Source organism: Cyprinus carpio, chromosome B16 (assembly GCF_018340385.1).
Source record: "Cyprinus carpio isolate SPL01 chromosome B16, ASM1834038v1, whole genome shotgun sequence".
In the NCBI taxonomy this organism is placed as follows: domain Eukaryota; kingdom Metazoa; phylum Chordata; class Actinopteri; order Cypriniformes; family Cyprinidae; genus Cyprinus; species Cyprinus carpio.
The window spans coordinates 10,007,719-10,027,670 of record NC_056612.1 but is presented as its reverse complement, the minus strand read 5'-3'; the positions used below and the strand labels follow the sequence as shown (position 1 = coordinate 10,027,670).

Sequence of the window (19,952 nt, the reverse complement as noted above, 5' to 3'; positions counted from 1 at the left end):
AATATAATTGTGAGGATACTACCTTTTCTAGTATCTTTGACAGAAAAGAGAGATTCGAGATCAGTCTGTAGTTAACTAGATATTTGGGGTCAAGTTTTTTTTTTTTAATGAGAGGCTTAATAATTGAAATAAAAATTTTAATTTAATTGTATGAAAATACAGTCAGTTTAATAAGAGACATGAAATTGAACTGTCATACATGTGGTTTTGTGTGTGGTACAGGAGAAGCAGATGAATAAAGGAAAATAAGAAAGAGAGTACATTTTACTTCTTGACTTGCAAATGAAAGAATGCTGACACGTTTATCAAGAAATCAAATAAATAATATCATCAAATAAATAACTAGTCAATAAATAAATAAATACATAAATAACAAATAGTTCTGAAAAATTAATTTGTATAAAAAAAGAAAAGGCAAAGGAAGGTTTATGGTTAAATGGAGCGTCAGAAGCAGGATGTCGACTGGAGTGCACTGTTATTTCAGATCAGACTCCTTCACTTATCAGGCTTCAGACCGCAACAGGGATGGACTAGGACTAAAAACAAATCAGTCTGGGACATACACGGCCCATCACAACCCACCACAGATAATCCACCACCACAGCATCACATATATTATTCAAGGATTTTTAAAATGTCCAATATGGTGTCAGATGGTTTAATATGTCCCTTTATATGACTACATTTACCCCTTGGGACTGGACCACATTTTTTAAGAGGTAGTAATTCTATAGCACTATATTTCAGTTGATCAAATCAGTCATCGTCTTCCTGGTTCCATATGCAATATTTATATTTATGCATGTCTTAATAATGCACAGATTTACTCTCATTCTTATGATTTGGGAGTTCAAAGCAGTGGCGGTTGGAACGAGACTGAACAAGAGTAGGTTGTGAATGGGTACGAGAGAACAAGTTGAAATACTCAGCTACCATCCTGTTACTCAGATGTTTCGGCCTGACAATATCAAAACTATTATCCCATACATTGACCCTACCCACTGGGGAAAGTCCCGGTGCTCCCTATGTCCAGTCCATTTGGCCAATGATTGAGTCCTGGCCCAATGTTTTTTGTGTGATGCCTCTGAGGTTCATCATGCTGGTAATTTGGATTTGAGGGTAAGGAACACTCGTGAGGCCCAGTCACAGAAGAGCCTGAACTGCTGCAGGAGTTCCTGAGAGGATTGAACCACCTCCCAATGAAAAGCGGGATTAGGTGGGAGTGAGGGAGAGGGAACGGGGATCCGTGGAGCCTCTGCTCGGGTCATCTGAAATTAAAAAAAAATCATAATCATGAATGCACTGATTATATTTCCATGTAGCTATAAATTATCACTGTACATATGCACCTAAGAGACTTTATGTATTTATGTATTTTAATACAAATATATTATTATATACGTATTATATAATATTTAAATACATTTTATTATACACAACCATTCAAAAGGTTTGGGTTCAGTTAGATTTTTTAATGTTTTTGAGATTATGCTCACCAGGGCTGCATTTATGTAGAAAATTGTAATAATGTGAAATGTTTTTACAATTTAAAATAACAGTTTTCTGTTTTCTTTTTAAATATATATTCAAATGTAATTTATTCCTGTGATTGCAAAGCTGATTTTTCAGCAGCCACTGAACCTTACATCAATGACCCTTCAGAAATCATTATAATATGCTGATTTGGTGCACAAGAAACATTTCTTATTATCAAAGTTACAACCAGTTGTGCTGCTTAATATTTTTGGAAACCACGAGATCTTTATCGAATAGAATGTTGAACAGAACATTGAAAGAAAAAAACTGGCATTTTTTGTAGCATTATATATGTTTTAAACATTTAAATGCATCCTTCCTGAATCCTTGATGTTCTTAATAAAAGAAAAACTTACTGACCCCAAACGTCTATTCTGTAACATTCTATGTATTTAATACTTGTAATATTATATATTAGACATATCTACAGTTTATAGGTTTCATAAACAATGGCTAATCCAATCTCGTAACAGTTGCACGTATTGTTTGCTTAGAGATGTGTGTGTGTGGGCATGTACCTGACGCTGTAAGGAGTTTATGAGGCTTTTAATGTGGGAGATCATGTCTGTCAGCTTTGGTACTGAGCTGTGCTGCTGCTTGCGTGTCGTTCTGTTCAGCCACTCAAAGTGGTGCTCAAAGGACTTTAGGTCTGCATAGAGCTGAGAAAGTGTAGGCTTGAACTGCAAGAGAGGAAAAGAAAAGAGCCAGGAACAAAATTATTTAGAGAATTCAGAACAAAATATCATGATAATGTCATGGCAAATAACTACATTGTACAAGCAAATAGACAGATGTACAGTTACAGGGCTGTCCCATCAGCAGTGCAACCGATGGACCTGCTCTTAAGAGGGCTGGGGCCCTGGGCAGCCCTGTACTGATAAATAGGTGCATAATGAAAATAAATGGCAGTACGTAAGCCTATTTGTATTCATACACACCTCCAGAGTGGTGAGGTCACTGACTCTGCTGCTGATCGCTGGAAGAGACTTGAACCTTTGGTGATCAATCTCTGTGGCAAACACTGGGTTTTTCTGAAAAGAAAGGACAAAAAGCATTAATCAAAAAGAAAAAAAGAAACACGTCACACAAATATTCTGAATGAAAATGTCATGACATTTTCTTCTGGTCACACCTAATTTCGAGATCCCCAACTCTGAACTCAACAATCAAAACAACAGAGTAACATTTGTCCCACAAGTGAAACGACTGGCTTCCACTAGCAGAATCACCGCAGAATTACAGGGAGCAGCAGTCACCCAGAGTTTCCCGGGCTTTAACTTCTGAACCCAGACAATAAAAGTTCCTGACCTGAAGCCACAGGATGTTTTCTAGAGGAAGAATAACAACATATGCAATGACTAAGGAGTTTGAAGTGGAATAGACAACACTGGGCTGCAGGGAAACTCCAGGGTCAGGACTAAAAAAAGGGGCCATGACGTACGGGCTGGCCCATGCCTGGATGCACTGCCTTCACCTGGCACTAGAGGGAGACAGAAACGAACTCAGGTGTTTCTAAGGTATCTCAAGGGGGGTGAAGAGTGACCCTAACTTGCTTTCCCCGGTGTTTAGACAGTATCCGAAGTTCCTAATGTGGCTGCCACGTGAATGGAGCAGAGCCTGTTTACAAGTCATCCAAAGGGTTGTTTGTGAACGCTAATGAGTGCTGATAATGTGACAGGTGTAATGCTCCCTTTGCGTCTTTGAAGCCCCATCAGAAGAGGAAAACAACACTGTAGACCAATCAGAAGTCAGCATGACGAACATAATAGCGTGCTGAAGCCAGCTTTCCATCCTACTCTTGCTCTGTTTGAAATGATGTGTTTTTTCCTTGATTTGTTGTTGTTTTTGTGTACTTCTGCTCCCTCAGCTGAATCCATCCATTTCTCTATCTAGGCTCTGTGGTAGCAGCCAAATGATGACACACTCCATCCTAGACCTCATCACTCTTCATCCTAGTGGCACTATCATCACACACAAACCTTGTTGAGCGTCTCTCATCCAGAGCACTCTCTGATCTCTTTATCTCCTCAGTTGCTTGTCCCGTTTCCCCCCACCCTCTCCGTTTGGATCATGACCTCACTCAACTGATTCTTGTGCCCTCCCTCCTCCTGTCTTCCTGAATGCAAATACGGGAATGTGATAAATCGGAGTGATTTTTATCAGGACACTTTGCTGTGGAGACCAAAAGCTAAACAAGCAGCCCCACACCTACACAGACCACAACTATTTACAACATGCACACTCTCAACGGCACGCACACACGGTCATACAAACATCGTATGTATACACACTCTCACCACCTCACACAAGTAACAGTAACACATTCTGTACATACACGCACACATCAGGTTTTATAGCTTTCTTGTGGGGACTTTCTGTCAACTCCCATTCTATTTTTCTTTCCTAGGCTTGACCCCTGTAAAGTGGAACTCCATGCAAGAAGAAAAGAAACCAAAATAAATGCTTCATGTCACTGAAAAACTAACAAAATGTTTTTCAAAGTGTGTCGGCCCTTTTGTCACCAGTGGGGTCTTTGATAGGGTTCTCCGCTGTAACATCTGGTACACATACACAAGGCGGCAGACGCAAAACACCCTTATATACAACACGCACACACACAACCAAGTGTTATTGTATCTAATTGAACCACAGGACTGGAAAAGGTGGCATCTGTCCTTGGATTTATAAGTGATGGAGTCAGATCAGCTGATTCTCTGTTCTCAAAGGAAAATCTGTCTTGTTCGGGATGAGTAATTGTTTGAGTTAGCATAACCTTGTACACATAATCTCAATGTCAACGGGAATCAAAGACCATGCAAAAATATGACAAGTGACATGAAATGAGACCCAAAAATTGACATTTTGTCATCATTTACTCACCCTGTATTCAGTGGAACACACACACATGCAAAGATATTTTGAATAGTTTCAAATGGGTTTGCCCTTATCTGTGTTTTAATTTAAATTTAAAATTTTCAGTTTTCATTTTTAATTTTAATTTAATTTCTAGTCATTTTGTCATATGCCATATTGACATGTTTGTATTTTAAAAAGTTTTATTTCAGTATCAGATTTTAGTACTTCAACTTAAACTGATTTGCAAAGGCAACATTTAAAAAAATGTATTTAGTTAAATTTTTTATGTAATATATATTTATTTATTTTCATTAACTGATTTTTTAATAGTTTTAGTTAACAGTGACACTGGCCCATACAATGAAAGTCAATGGGGTTCAAAACAACATTGGGCCCATTTACTTTCAATGTATAGGCAAAAAAAGACACTTAAATGTCTAATTTTGTATTCCACAGAAGAAAAAATGCATGCAAGTTTGGAATGACATGAGGGTGAGTAGATGATGATATGATTTTCATTTTTGAGTGAACTATTAGTAGCAACTCCAACGAAGGATCACGGCTCATACTACGCCATTAAGCAGTACATCTGTTAACATTTTCATTTACAGTGGAACTACATAGAAGGCAGCACTGTACTTTTCACCTTTCAGTGCCATGTGCTTCACTCGTGCTGGTAAACAGGACCTCCAAGTAACCATGGGAACACAGACCTGTTTATGTTTCCGAGGTAGGGAAGGGAGGCCTCGGAGAGGTGAGGGGTGCACTGTGGGTTCAAGACCCTCAAAGTACAGATCTCCATCACATAGCAACCACAGAATCCCAAGTAAAGCCCACAGCATTTCGCTCTCAGATGGTCTGAGAACTGGATACGAGCACAAGGCTCGTTCTGAGCCATGCAGATCGTGTTTACCCCCATCCCGTAGGTTCAGGCTCATTAGTTGCAAGTTTACGAATGTTACATTGCGGGCTTTGATGCAGTCTGGGATGTCAGCCCTGCTGTTGGGCCTGAACCCAAGGATCTGTGTGTTTTTTTTAGTCAGATAGAGGCTACAGTAATGAGCCTTATCTGCTCCCACATGGACTCAAAGCTACCGCAATCTGCTATCTCAGCTCTAATATGAGCCAGCTGAATGAAAAGCCGTTCAGCGGCGGTGTGTGCGAGCGAAAGCGCGAGAGATAAGCCAATTCCTGTCCACAAATCTTTGCAAGGAGCATTACTGTAGCCCAGCTGTTCAGAGGCTCAAGATCAAGATCTGATCATCATCAGCAGAGTACAGTGTGAACTTCCTCTCCTGTCCTGGTGTCACACCAGATCAACTCACCAGTAGATCCTGAGTCAGCTTCAGAAGGTGTCTGGTCTGATTGCTCAGCTTGTCAAAGTCAGTCTGGATCCGCCTGGGGTGAGCAGGGAAGGCAGATGCTAACAGATGAAGTTGAGCCAGCAGCAGCGAGAGGAGCAGCGATGAGGAGGAGTCACCCAGCACTGTGGAGGAGAGCAAATCATTGATGCACAGCTACAAACAACACTCCTATGTTCGTCCCAAGGAGCCAGTGCCACTCTTGCAACGGGACCGTGTTTCCACACGTCCACAGAGCACATCGAGTCTCAGCCAGAGGACACTTCTTTCATCTTTTTGGGAGAAGGAAATCACACGTTGCATCACACTAGAAGAAGAAGCGGTCCGCTGGCGCTGCTGTGCGCCCTGAGCGAGTAACACTTGATCCATTATTACTGTCGACATGATAAATGCTTCTCTAATGAACTAACCGCGAGCGCCTCAAGCCGTTATCCTGTCAAACTAACTCAACCCATTATTACCACTTACAACCGTACAGGTCTCCATCAAAAAGTCCCGCATTTATAAATTACAATAAAGGTTTTTCAGTTTAAGAAATCAGTAGGGATGCTTAAAAGTTACGTAGGTTTATTTTAGCCAATATAAAACGAGTTAAACAGAGTGTTTTAATAAGAAACGGCGAGTTGGTGGGTTACAGCAACAAGTGTCAATCGCTACACTGTAAACAGGGAATTAGTGTCGTCACTAATGTATCCTACATACAAAAAATTTAAATAACAGCGAATATATAAACAATGTGACACTTACATTTCATATTTGTCCAGGTCCTTATTTTATAAAGGAGATACGTTGCAAATAAATACGCAGAGAAATAAATAAACAAACAAACAAAAGCGTAGAAATTAATAAATAAATGAAGCTCCAGATGTTGTCACGTGCTCCAAAGTTCGTCTCTCTCTCTCGGTATCCGCGCGAACTGCTCGCGACAGTAGTTTACAGAAGAAGAGCGTGAGGTGAGGAAGAAAATGAATGAATGACAGAAGTGCAGTATTAGCGAGAACTGGAAAAAAAAGCCCCAAAACTTGACTCTGTCCGGTCCCAATAGTTGTTTAGTTTTAACAAACGCGAATGAGGATGGAAAGATACACGGCGAGGGTCAGAGAGGTGTATGGAGGGAGAGACAGAGAGAGAGAGTGAAGGATGCGAGGGTAAGTCTAATTTTTCGCGAAGTGAAATGTTTAGGCTTGTTTAAAACTTCCTTTATAAAGACGGGGGTATGACACATCCTGAGTCACCACTTCATTCATAAAAACACTCACACACACACACACACTCGCGCTTCCCGCCCCTCGGCACTGTCTGTCTCCTTTTGCGAATTTTTGAAAGAAAGAAAAAAAGAGGTTTCTGTTGTTTTTATTTTTTTCCCTCTGGCAATATCATTTTCAGTAGGTCTGTCTATCTCTCCTATCTCTCTTCCTCTGCTCCATCCCGCTACGCGATCTATGCCAATCAAATCGTCCATCTCTTTATCTTTTCATCTGCAGATCTCTTCCCCTCTCTCCCTCTATCACTGCAAAAGTTTAAAAAGCCCATTGTTTCATTTTATATCAGTCAATCTGAGTTTCATAACTCTCCCGTTCTGTCTTTCTCTCAGCCCCGTTATATTAAGAATAAATAATCACTTTATTTGCATAATGCAATGTAAAGGGAGCAGCTGCATTGCGCATATTTACCATATTCAAACTTCGCTCCTGAGACAGCAGTCTGTTATTTCCACCCAATTTCCACTCTTTTCGTTCTCTGACGCTCCCCCTTCTTTCTCTCCAGGGTAAAGGAAAGAGTGAGAGAAGGAATAAAAGTGAAAGGTGTTACATAGTAAGGCCTGTAAGTGTTGCATAGTAACAGTTAGGGAACTTGCAGAACATTAGCACTAAGCCTTCAAGAGCGAAAAAGAGAGAGACAGGCAGAGTTAGAGAGAGAGGGAGAGGGGGAAGGTTAATTTAGCATATACAGAAACCAGTGCATGGCGCTGGAAATAAGGAGTCACATGCAATAAAGCATAGCACAGTGTTGCAACAGAAGCAGAGAGGAGTTTCCAGACAGAGAGAGAAAGTATGGGTGAGGGGTTAATGCAACCTTAAATACACATGCTGCATTAATAGCTGACCTTTCCAGATACACAAAAAGTGAAGAAAAACTCACTCGGGGTGTAGGAACAACCTGAAACATGTGCAAAGTGGGGACAGTAAAGGTATGGGAATGATTATCTAACAAAGAGTGGGGGAATAGTGGAGCCGTGGCACAGGGGGGTAATTCATAGGCACTGGGGTTTGAATCCGGCCTGCGTCATGCTCTGATCCTATTCACAGACCTTCTTTTATTGGTACTTAAATGGGTCAGGGGTCAAATGAATGACAAATAAGACTGTCCACAAATAAGGAAAAACTACTTGAAAACCAAGTTCCAACCTAGAATAATAATCTTGTTTTATATTAAAAGAATGTTGATATTGAAAAAATTTACACCATTTGTCATTAAATTTTCATTTAATGACACACATACATTTAAGTATAAATAAGGTACTTTTTTTTAAAAAAAATCATGAACTATTAATTCATAAATATTATGTTCTTGTGAAGTCGTATATGACATTTCATGACTTTGTGTTGTCATAACAAGGTAAAATTATATGATATTGTAAGAAACTCATTGAACTCGTTGACCCTGATACACGGTCATGAGGGTCTTCAGAGGTCCTTGCTATGATCTCCTGTTTTTCCTACTACATAACTTTGATTTGGCAAACATAAGTGTTTCATATACGTATATATATACGTATTTTTTACAAAAACTGTTTCACTTCTTTATTCTAAGAAATAGTAATGAAAAACGATTATTCAAACCCACTTCAGATTTTCTTATACTTTTTCTTCAATATGATATCCGGACGATTGACTTATTTTTGTCATTATTAAAATGAACTGTAGAAATCTATTTACCATGAATTTAATTAAAGTTTATTCGTATAGCACTTTTTATGATACAAAACTTTGCAAAGCAACTTTACAGAAAATTACGTTTCTACAATATTTAGTAGTAGCTTATCTGTGGTGATGGTCAGTTTATGTACATATGGCAGAAATGTAAGGAAAAATCAATTACAGACGTAATCAATCAGATGATTAACAGCAATTATTACATGATGCAATCAAACTTATAGCAAAATTTGGTAGTTCTGTATGTTGTTTCAGGGTTGGCATCATCTCTTCTCAGGTGTTCTGAAATCAGACTGAAGCTTGTGTAAATTCTAGTTACAGCAAAAACAGAGAAACAAATAGAGACATAATTAGCATAGCTGCTGTTCCAACCAAGTAAAATTAATTTGTTATTTATTATCGTCTATTATACTGTATGTACATTGCAGTTTTAATGTATTTTTAAATACATTATAGATTACACACAGTTTTGATGGCTGCAACATCACTCACTCTTATGCATGCAAAAAAGCACTGTTCACACAAAACCGTTTTTTAAAACTCTCTCGTCTACACTCACACACATACACACACACACACATAAGGGTGTGCGGAGGTAATGTGTTTGCAGGGTCACGTTCTGGTTTTGTTAGGTCAGCCATAAAGAAGAAAGGGAGAGAGAGGAAGAAATGGAAGGAAGGGAAATGGATGAGTGTGCAGGAGCGATGGAGGGATGGAGGGAGATATTGACACACTCGCTCTTTTAATTTCCCACATCAAAGGCCTGTTTGAAGACACAGCTGGGAAAAGAATAAAAGAAAGAGTGAAGTTAGTCACTCACCGACTCTCTCTGCCTGCATGCCCTGATGGGGGTCTCTTGGGTGGTTGATGGTGAGTCTGTTTAAGTCCCTAATCCAAAGGGCGTGTGTGTCTGATTATGTGTGTGGGTGTGTTAGCGGGTTACCAATCAGCGGTGGTTGCTCTGCTGTATGCGTGTGTATGTGAGTGTGTGGTCCTGACATTCAGCCCGTCACATCGCCGATCGCTGAATGCACCGGCGGAAAGACCGGTAGTCTGAGCTGTCCGGTCACAAACCTCACAAGACATTACACACAAACTCCTACACGTTCGCACACAGTCCTCGATCACAGGGGAAGTGAGGCACAGGTGGGGAGCAATAAGTGTCCAGACATCCTGGTACCTCATTACTGTAATATCCCCCATTATGAGACTCACACACACATTCATTATGTCCACATTCACACGCTGCCAGACCTCCCCTCCTCAAATACACATATACTGCAGCACGCAATAATACACACACTGTTTCATTGGCCAACATGCTCACAACTCAGAAATGGTTTTTGTTGTCTTTTTTAATGGCTTCCTTTGATGTGTCAGCACCCTAGGCAAGAGGGCAGAAGCTTAATTGGAACAATTAAGGCACTAATGAATTTCAACAGGTGGTTAAAATGCTGAGTTTAAGAACTACTGTTGAAAATCTGCTTTTTTTTCCTCGGGAATGGACAGCAGGCTTAGTGAGACTGATGGTTTAACTTAATTAAACTTAAAAGAATGAAACTTAAAAGGCAGAGAAAGAGTCTACTCATTTCCGCTTCAGTTTACAAATAATGTTCAGGTAGTGTGTGAACAGTGCAAATGATTTTTTAAGGAAGAGGAAAAGTACAACCAGGACATTCTGCTAAACATCTCCTTTTTTTTCCCCACAAACAAAAGGAAGCTATATTTTGTGTGAACTCAAAAATGACTGATTATTGTTTATGGCTTTCTTTTGTTTGTGGAAAACAAAAGGAGAAGTTTAGCAGAATGCCCTGGTTGTACTTTTCCATACAGTGAAAGTGAATTATTTACTTTTTCATACAATGAAAGTGGGTTGTTTGATGGTTTATTTCCTTCTTAACGCCATTCCAGCATCTATGGCTATATTCATGGTGAGAACCAGTTAATCCATACATAAGTCTTGTCTTTACACACGTCCGGGGACAATTTAGAGTCTTCAGTTAACCTAACCCACTTGTCTTTGAAAATGACTGAGAATTAACTTAACTTGTCTTTGAGGTGTGGGAGGAAACCGGAGCGTAAGCCGGCGTAAACCCATGCGGAAACATGGAGAACATGCAAACTCCACACAGAAAGGCCTCCCGTCCCTGCGGGGGCTCAACCAGGGACTTTCTTGCTGAGAATATATAATAACAACACTAAAATAATGCAATAAACATATTATAAATAACAGAAAATTTTACATTACATAAGAATGTAAATTTTTAATAAAATATATATATATATATTTAATGTCATGTAATATCATATGTGATGGGTTTTGCATGGACTTCTGGGATGTATTTGATCAAAAGTATTTGTGCAAAGTCAATTTGGATAAAAGCGCCTTCCAAATTCATATATGCATGTAACATATTAAAATAATTTCAACTCAAGATCAATGTTTCATGTCTCCATCTGTACTTACTTGGTAACACTTGCTAACATTTGGCACTGCACTCATAATCATAATCACACTTTTATTTCCCAAGCCAAAACCTCACAGCAGTTCACCATCATTTGGTTTTAGTCTACTTGTTTCTTACTGCCAAACTGCACGTGCAGATACAACGATTATTTGTTGAATCATTTAGTTTCTCGAATGGAAAACACCTTCATAAATGTTGAACGTTTTAGTTTAACAATGTGTGTGTGTTGGGGAATGAATAATTATTATTTTATTAGTCAGTGTTATGAAACATGTTTCTACTGGTCTAAATAGGTAATAACACGATTTGATAAAAGTGTGGACGTTTAAATTACTCAGCAGTAAAATAAATCAAACTTTGTTTAATATTACTCTGTTCTCCAATGTTTCAAAGCACAGCCTTTTAGGCCATATAATTGTGATTATGTTACGTGCAGTACTGCATATCACAGCCTTAGTCATAAACACACACACACACACACACACACACACACACACACACACACACACACAAACACCAATATCAACAGTTGGCAGAGCAGCATATGACATTTAATACCTGCAAAAGCATGATCTGATATAAATTAATAACCTCTTTACCATCTCACTAAACCCTCAAGGGAATTTCACAATGGAAGAGGTGTTGAGAAAGAAAGAGGAAAAAGAGTGAGAGTGACTGCTGGAAGATGAATGTGTGCATGTGTGGGAGGATGTATAAATACAGTGAAAAAAGAAAGATAATTCTTATGACAGGATGTTGATCATGTCCTTTTACCCTAACTGACTGCTCCCATTCTTTGTACTGAAGAGAAAGAAGAGGTGTGTCCTGACCAACTACAATCTGGCAAGCCCCCTTCACCTTTCCCAACCCGTGTGCCCCTCTACAGACGTCAGAGAGCAAGTGAGTGTGTTAATGGCTCTATGGGAAAAGCAAAAGGGGGAAGAGAGAGAAAGAATGACACACTGCGGGAAGATAATCACTGGGCAATAAAGTGACGTCTCAGAATCTGTCTCACAATGCTGCAGACACAAGCCTGTAAGAACGCACGTGCACAGGAAACCACACATAAACACTGCTGGATTACACCACTGCCAAATGATACTGGGTCAATAAATGTGCTGTATATAAGCTAATAAGTACACTAGGGCTGTGTAAAAAATATTGATTTTCTGAATAATCTTTTCTGTGCAAGTGTTTCCTGTAGCACTTTTCAGCATTGCCGCACACCTTGCTGCTAAATCTACAGACCTACTGCAAGAAAGTTAAATTTTAACAGAGTCTGAATTAAATATGAGATAAAAAAAGGGTGTGTAAATTTTTTCTATGAAATTGTTCTTGCAGGCTGCATGCAATCACATATACTGTAGTGTAACCAGTGCAGTCTAATTCACATTTGAATGACTCTTATGAACTGGTTCTTACTAGTGGATCAAAAACATACAATGTCACCAATCTAAAATGATTCACAATCAAATGACTCCTATGAACTGGTTCTTGTTAGTGAATAAAAATAAATAAAAAACAGCATCACCAGGGTAGTACATTTAACAATCAAATGAGACCTATGAATTGTTTCTTGTTATTAAAGGGGTCATATGATGCTGCTAAAAACAACATTATTTTGTGTATTTGGTGTAATGAAATGTGTTTATGTGGTTTAAGGTTAAAAAAACACATTATTTTCCACATACTGTACATTATAGTTTCTCTTCCAGCCCCGCCTTCTGAAAAGGGGTGGATTTTTACCAGGCTCATCGCTCTGAAAAGCGAGGTGTGCTGTGATTGGCAAGCTATCAAGCGCGTTGTGATTGGCCGAATGCCAAGAGTGTGAGACGGAAATGTTACGCCTCTTAACATATTGTGATGCCTTGTCCGGCCGGAGCGACGAGATATAAACATAAAACCCATTATAAACATGATATAAACATGATTTCTTGTCATGTCTTCTTTTGGAAGGCAAAAACAAAGTAGTTCCCCTTTCTCAACGGAACAACGTCACACAGAGGCCGGAGGCCTAGAGTGAGCCGTGGCTGGCTTGAGTGAGCAGAGGCGGGCGGCTTGAGAATGGTGCGGCAGGCGGATTCTACGAAGGAGCGTACCTTGTGCAAGCAGCAACCACATGTGATGACCCCGAGCTGGACTCCGCTTCATCCACTGTGAAAGCCGATTCAGCGATCCACAGCGCAAAGTTGATGTATTTCCTCAGCGACCAGCACAAATCAGCTCCCGGCATGACGAAGCGGATATCGTCCTCTTTTGGAAGGCCAAACAAAGTAGTTTCGCTTTCACAGTGAAACACACAGCGTCTATACGACATGGCGCCGGCAGCAACAACATTACCACAACGAGAATAAAAGGTACGCCTTCTTTCTTTGCGTGAACATCTGGGCGGCGTTATGCAAATCTTCCCACATATGCAACTTCACAGATCTTCTTTATTCACCAAGAGCTTGTAACACTCCAAAGAGAAAGGAAATTTGAAATCGCATCATATGACCCCTTTAAATAAAAAAACTTACAGCGTGGCCAGTGTAGTCTGATTCATGATTAACTGACTCTTATGAACTGGTTCTTGTTAGTGAATCAGAAACGTACAGCATGACCAGTGTATAGTCTGATTCACAATCACCAAGTTTTTGCATAGTTTAACTGCATAGTTCAGCTGTTATCTGTTACTTTAATTGTTATTTAACAGATATAATATGTTAATTTTTCAAAGTAATATTCTCACAAAGTTCCAATATTTTTTCTCTATAAATAACAGCAATAAATAGTTTATTATGGGCATTGTAACAAAAATATACCCAAATGAGTAAAAATCAAATCAAATTAAGAAAATATGTATGGATACCCCACCTTATAATTCATTACACTTTGTCACCACACACAAAGGACAGTTCATGTAACTGAGCCAAGTGTGCAAACACACTCACACACACACAGATTACAACTAAATAACTTAATAGAATTGATCTCTTCAAATCTGAAATACTGGAATGTCCAGATGATATTTTATTTCCTTAACACACATTTACAAACACAAGCTCAATCTGGTTACGAAACGTTCTCCTAAACGGTAATAAGTAGTTGTAAATCACTCGCGGCAGTAGCTGTCTTCCGGTTCTTAGCTTGGCAGCAGTGTTCAGATATTACCCTGACGCACACAAACACACACTCTGATGCAAGCTGCTTGCTGGAAGACATTGGGATGGTATAAGAGAGAATGAGTGTGCATTGTGTTCAGGTCAGTAGGTGAAATGAAATACTTGAAATAATGAAGTACTAATTAGGAAAGGAGGAAACAAAAGCAACTATTTCTATTCAATTCCATTTATTTACTGTAACACATACTGTATTTGTTACATGGACTTGAATATTGACATAGTTGAATGAGCAATAGGTCAAAGAGAGACCAAGAGAGAGGAAGAAAGTAGGAGAACAGAATGAAGATGGAGGACAGCCCACGCAAAAAGGAAATTTTTACAGGGTGGGCAAGTCTTTCCACACTCACCCCCCTTTCCTCGCGTCTCATCTGTTCATCTCATGAGCATGTTAACATTTTGCAGACTTCAGTTCAGTCTGTTAAAGCACACGTATACAAACACAGGAATGCTGACCATCCTGCACATAGTCGGCTTAAACATTCTTTCCTCACCTGTCATTGTATGTGTCTTGTCTGTATCACAAACCATCTCTTCCCAGTCTGTCTCAAAAAACATTTTCTTGCTCGGAAAAAAAGTAAGCATTTACATAAGTATTTACATAAGAAGCTAAATTTAGTAGAGAATATGACTTTTTTTTCAGACAATATATCTTTTAGTTTTGTGTTGTTTTTTCAGTTTATTTATTTATTTTTGAAGCATGAATGTAATAGAATTTGGAAAGGTTTAGTCTTAAAACAACTCAAAAAAAAAGTCCCAAATACAGATATAGGATGATCTGGGTAAATTTTACTTTCTTTGTCTTCTGATAAACATTTATTTTATGTAACTTCTGAAGGCAGTAGCTACCAATTACACAATTATATTTACAAAATTCACACATCATCATCCTGTTCAAAAGTTTAAACCCCCAGCTCTCATGTCATTGTGTTGCCTACCTGAGCATCACTAAATATCATCACCTTTCGTAATGACTGTGTATAAAAGAGTCCCTCAGTTGTTCTCAGCCTGAAGAGATGGATCTCAAAATCATACAGTCACTGTTGGAAAGGAGTAAAAAATTCAGAAGATGCTGGAAAGCCAAAGAATAAAGGACCTGGAGGATTTTTCTGAAGAACAATGAGCAGTTGAACTGCACCAGACAAACAAGGTACTCATGAACAACTATCACTTAACATAAAAACAATCATGGATCATCATTAGTAATCAAAGGTTTATTCTTTAAAAACAAGTCAAAGAGATGTTTTACTGCAAAACAAACAAAAACAAAAAATATATATTTTTATTGCAATATATGCCTGTTTGACTTCCATCTCTTTTTCCATCTCTCTGTCTTTCACCGCCTCTCCATTTCTCTTTATCTCGACGGAAGAGTAGGTGTTGGAGGAGAGGGCTAAACATAAACCGGGGGCTGCTAAACAATAACAAAAACAAGCGGATGGAACCAGGAGTGAAATATGTAAACAGGTCTGGTCACAAGCATGGTATGTCTCTCTCTCTCTCTCTGAGAAACATCAGCAAGGGCATCTGAAAAAGAACTAGTGACTGATGGGACAAAAGAAAAATACAAGACAACCAGCGTGAGTGGGGCTATTTTTAGTGCATTCTTTGTTGCTAAAAAAAGACACCCAGGAGACATTGGGCATTCTCAATGTCTTTGTCAGGCTCGTCTGATAGCTCACAAGAGAGGAGCGTCACAAGCGGCCAAAGGCCAAACTCATCACCCTCCCCTTTACTGGAGACCTTCTGTTACACATGCACGGGACCCTCCCCTTACTGGACCCCTTTTACTCCTCTTGCGTCACAGAGGGCTTACTGGAGGGCTGTGTGTTTTCTAAGGGAGGAATTTCACTGCTCAAAAACAGAGGAAAGGAAAAGTAAAGATAAAGCAGGATGAGATACGATGGACGGCTGATTTCGGCAGACGGACAGACAGTGGGAAGGCAAGAAAGAGGGTGAGAACGTATCGGTGAGAGGAGACAAAAGATCCTGGAATGCTCCTCCAACGTCATCGGTTTGTCCCACTGACTGGGTTTTCATCGTGACCCCGGGGATATGAAACAGGGAAGCCTTTGGAGGGCATTCTCATGCTCTCAGTCGTGTGACTAATGCCAACCAACATCCGTACCTCTTGCAAAAATGTGCCATTTAGTCCCACACAGAATTGGCTCAAAGAACAAAGAATGCTAATCTCTACTTTCCAATAACTTGGGCATTTCCATTGTGTGTTAAGCAATGATCCTCCTTATGTCTTCCCATCTAAGAGAGCTCCATATGTAGAGTAGCCTATAATCACAAAACATCTGTCTTTAGTAAGCTGTTGTATCAGTGTTTTAGGGAGGGACGGTTATCATTGTGAACCTCAGGAGGCCATTAAACCTCTTTGACAGCTACCTCTTATGCCAGTCTTTTCATTGGCACCATCACAGAGTCTTTGGTAGACTGGGCTGTCAACAGCTCATTGTTTGTTAACTTGTGTTTTGTCTTGCGAGCTGTAATCATGTGGGGTCTGATGCCACCCTCATGGTGGTTCTGGCTCTTTGCCTGTGCTGCCACAGATTCGCCAGTGGTTCTCATTGCCGAACATGGACGTGTGTTTCTCCACTAGCTCAGTGTTTTCATATTCAGTTCTTTTCTCACTCATCACTTACACTCTGGAGGTGCTGGTAGATCCAGCAAAGGCAACATCAAAGGACCACCTACTCACCTGTCAATCAATCAGACATTAAGCTAAAACGGGCATTTTATGGCTTTTAGGTGAGTCAAAAATTATCACAGGAAGCAAGAACTCCTGAAGTTCAGTTAATACAACTCTTGTCTTTAATGTTTGTCGTGAGATGCGTGCCAAAGGGATAGTTCATGGGAAAAAAAGGAAGAAAATTCTTTCATCATTTATTCACCCTTGTGTCATTCCAAACAAATAATGCTTTCTTTCTTCTGTGGAACACAAAAGAAGATATTTTGAAAAATGTCTTTTTTGTCTGCACAATGAGAGTCAGTGGGATCCAGTGTTGTTTTGGGCCCCACAGACTTACATTTTATGGACATTCTTCGAAATACTTGTAGTGCTCTGCAAATTGACACAATTGACCCTTCACAGGGAGTTTGATTGACAGGTGATCTGACCAATCATAATGCCTACTCGCCATTTTTGTCTGACAAACAAACCAGACAGGAGACCAGATTAACTTCGGTGGACTTGAACTTGAAAAATGCAGTATATTGACGTCTTTCCATGGTTGAAACAAGTTACCTTCTGATGTTATAATATAGCAATCTGTCATTACACATTAAAGACATAGAATTCATCGAAAATGGTAAACATGATGAAATATGTATGAAGATGAAGTGGACTTTCAATGGAGGGAAAGAAATCTCTCAGCTTTTATTAAAAATATCTTAATTTGTGTTCAGAATGAAACTCTCTTGGTGTTCAGAATGATATGAGGGTCATAAATATACAACAGAATTTAATAGTTTGGGTGAACTATCCATTTAAAAAGGCCCTCTGGACTTAATAAGTGAATATATAAATAGCTAGTCCTTGAAAAACAACCATATTACTTAAAGGTCAGTCTCATGTATCAGGAAGTCAGAGTTTACGTATGAACGGTCAGTTTCACATTCTGAAGGTGAAACAATCCCACTCCATCTTACTCATACACTTTCCCTCTCTGTGTTTGTCAATGTAATGTACTGTATGTCATAATGACTGTTCTATATTTATACATCTGTTTACATGGTCAATTAGCCTCCCACGGTCAAGAAGATCATTAAAGCACAACGTCCTCATCCTAAAAACTCCTCTAATACCACCCACTCAGCGCCTCTCTATCTCTTGTTCGAGACGCTCCATTAAACCCCTTCATACACACACGCACTCCAGCACATTTCAGCGTCTTATCCCTGTAGGTATGAAAGGAATGTGAAGAATGGCAGAGTCATAGATAGAGGGAATTTCCCTGAAAGACAGCAGACATGTAAAAATGTATGAAGACACAAAGACAGTGTGGAAAAGGGGGCAGATGAAGGAATGGGGTATTAGAGGAAGGGTAAAGGTGAGGAATACAACAAAGAAGAATAAAGGGTCAAACCTTTGATGAAGAAAACAGACACTCAACAGTACAGTAGGGCAGCATTACTCAAACATTTGTGACTGGATCAGTCTCACCAGCCTCAGCATGACTCAGCTGAATTAATCCTATCGGTGACAGCTCCTGTAACGCTGTGTGTCTGTCACCAAGCTGCCAGTGATGTCAGATCAGAGTCTTTCCCTGTAACAAACAATCCACTGGACTTTCACTGCAAATCACAATGAGCCTACAGGTGACTCCCGCGTCGGTCGCCCACACTGACCTCAAGTTCACCTCAGAATTACATTGAGAGGCAGGTCAATGACAACACTTTAGTTTAGGGACCAGTTCTCACTATTACCTAGCATGCCTACTACTACCAAATTGGTGGTAATTACCACATTTTAGATCCCTTAAATCAATACCTTACTAACTATTAATAAGCAGCAAATTAGGAGTTTATTACGGGAAAAAAGTGTTAGTTAATAGTTAGTTAATATTGAGAATTAGATCTTAAAATAAAGTATGATCAAATAAATAAATATATACTTTTATGGTGAATGAATTTAAACTCAGTGACCTTAAAACTGTCATGTGATGTAACCACCAAATAAAGTAATAACATATATTCCTCACACCTTGAAAACATGTAAATGTAATTATTATTTTCAAAAAAAACTTTTTATAATATACTTAACAATGTAAAAAAAAAGGTTTCTGGTACAAATATAATTAAATTTATGAACTAATTCATAAATATTATGTTTTTGGGGAATATCACCACCTAACTACAATCTGAATATTAATGTTCAAATTATCTGATATTTTAAAATACCTATTGACCATGGGTATGATATAATTTGGTTGATTCAGCAGACAGATATTTTTTTAATTAATACTACTTTAACAAAACTGAAATAATAGTAAAAGATTATGCCAAACTACTTAAGGTTTTTTATTTAACAATTTTTTTTTCTTCATTATGATATCAAGACAGTTGTATCACCCTAAAATTTCTGACTTGATGCCCCATATCTGTATTCAAGTCATTGCATATGATTTAATATATTTTTGAATAAATTAATGTATCTGAACAAAAAATGAGTGTCAAGTCATTGTCCCAGATTTTAATAAACTTACACAATATTGGAAAGAATGAAAGCAAAAAAAAAAGAGGGATCGGATTACAGGACCGCCGGGGTTGATTTCCCCCTGTTTCCTGGCGTTACATCATCATCTGAACTGCGCCGGGCCTTAAGCAAGCACATGCCATATGCCTCCCACCCAGAACACACACAGTCTTGACAAAAGAGGCATCATTCTCTCTATATTTGGGCCGAATGTGTATAGATCAGTTCTGGGAGGAGTCTGGGAAAAGACAGAGACTGATTCGGAACAGCCACTAGCTAAAGCCACCGTATGACTGTGGTCATCTGCATAAACGTAAGAAGTAATGAGTAAGAGAGAAAAATTTTCATACCCTCTTTAGGTAATGTCATATTGTTGAACAGAAATGGCTATGTCATCTCCTGTTAAGACTGAAAGGATGAAAGCAAGAATG

At 39.1% G+C, this 19,952-nt stretch overlaps 1 protein-coding gene across 1 annotated transcript; it reads right to left on the bottom strand.

Annotated features, from left to right (window-relative positions):
• Positions 1 to 120: 120 nt before the first annotated feature.
• On the bottom strand, positions 121 to 6,955 carry il11a (interleukin 11a). Its single transcript, XM_042740626.1, has 5 exons — positions 6,501 to 6,955; positions 5,718 to 5,878; positions 2,475 to 2,567; positions 2,055 to 2,216; positions 121 to 1,268 (listed from the first exon to the last, which is right to left on the bottom strand). Exons 1-5 carry the CDS (start codon positions 6,505 to 6,507, stop codon positions 1,095 to 1,097), a joined length of 597 nt encoding a protein of 198 aa, XP_042596560.1. The 5' UTR covers positions 6,508 to 6,955; the 3' UTR covers positions 121 to 1,094.
• Positions 6,956 to 19,952: the final 12,997 nt, after the last annotated feature.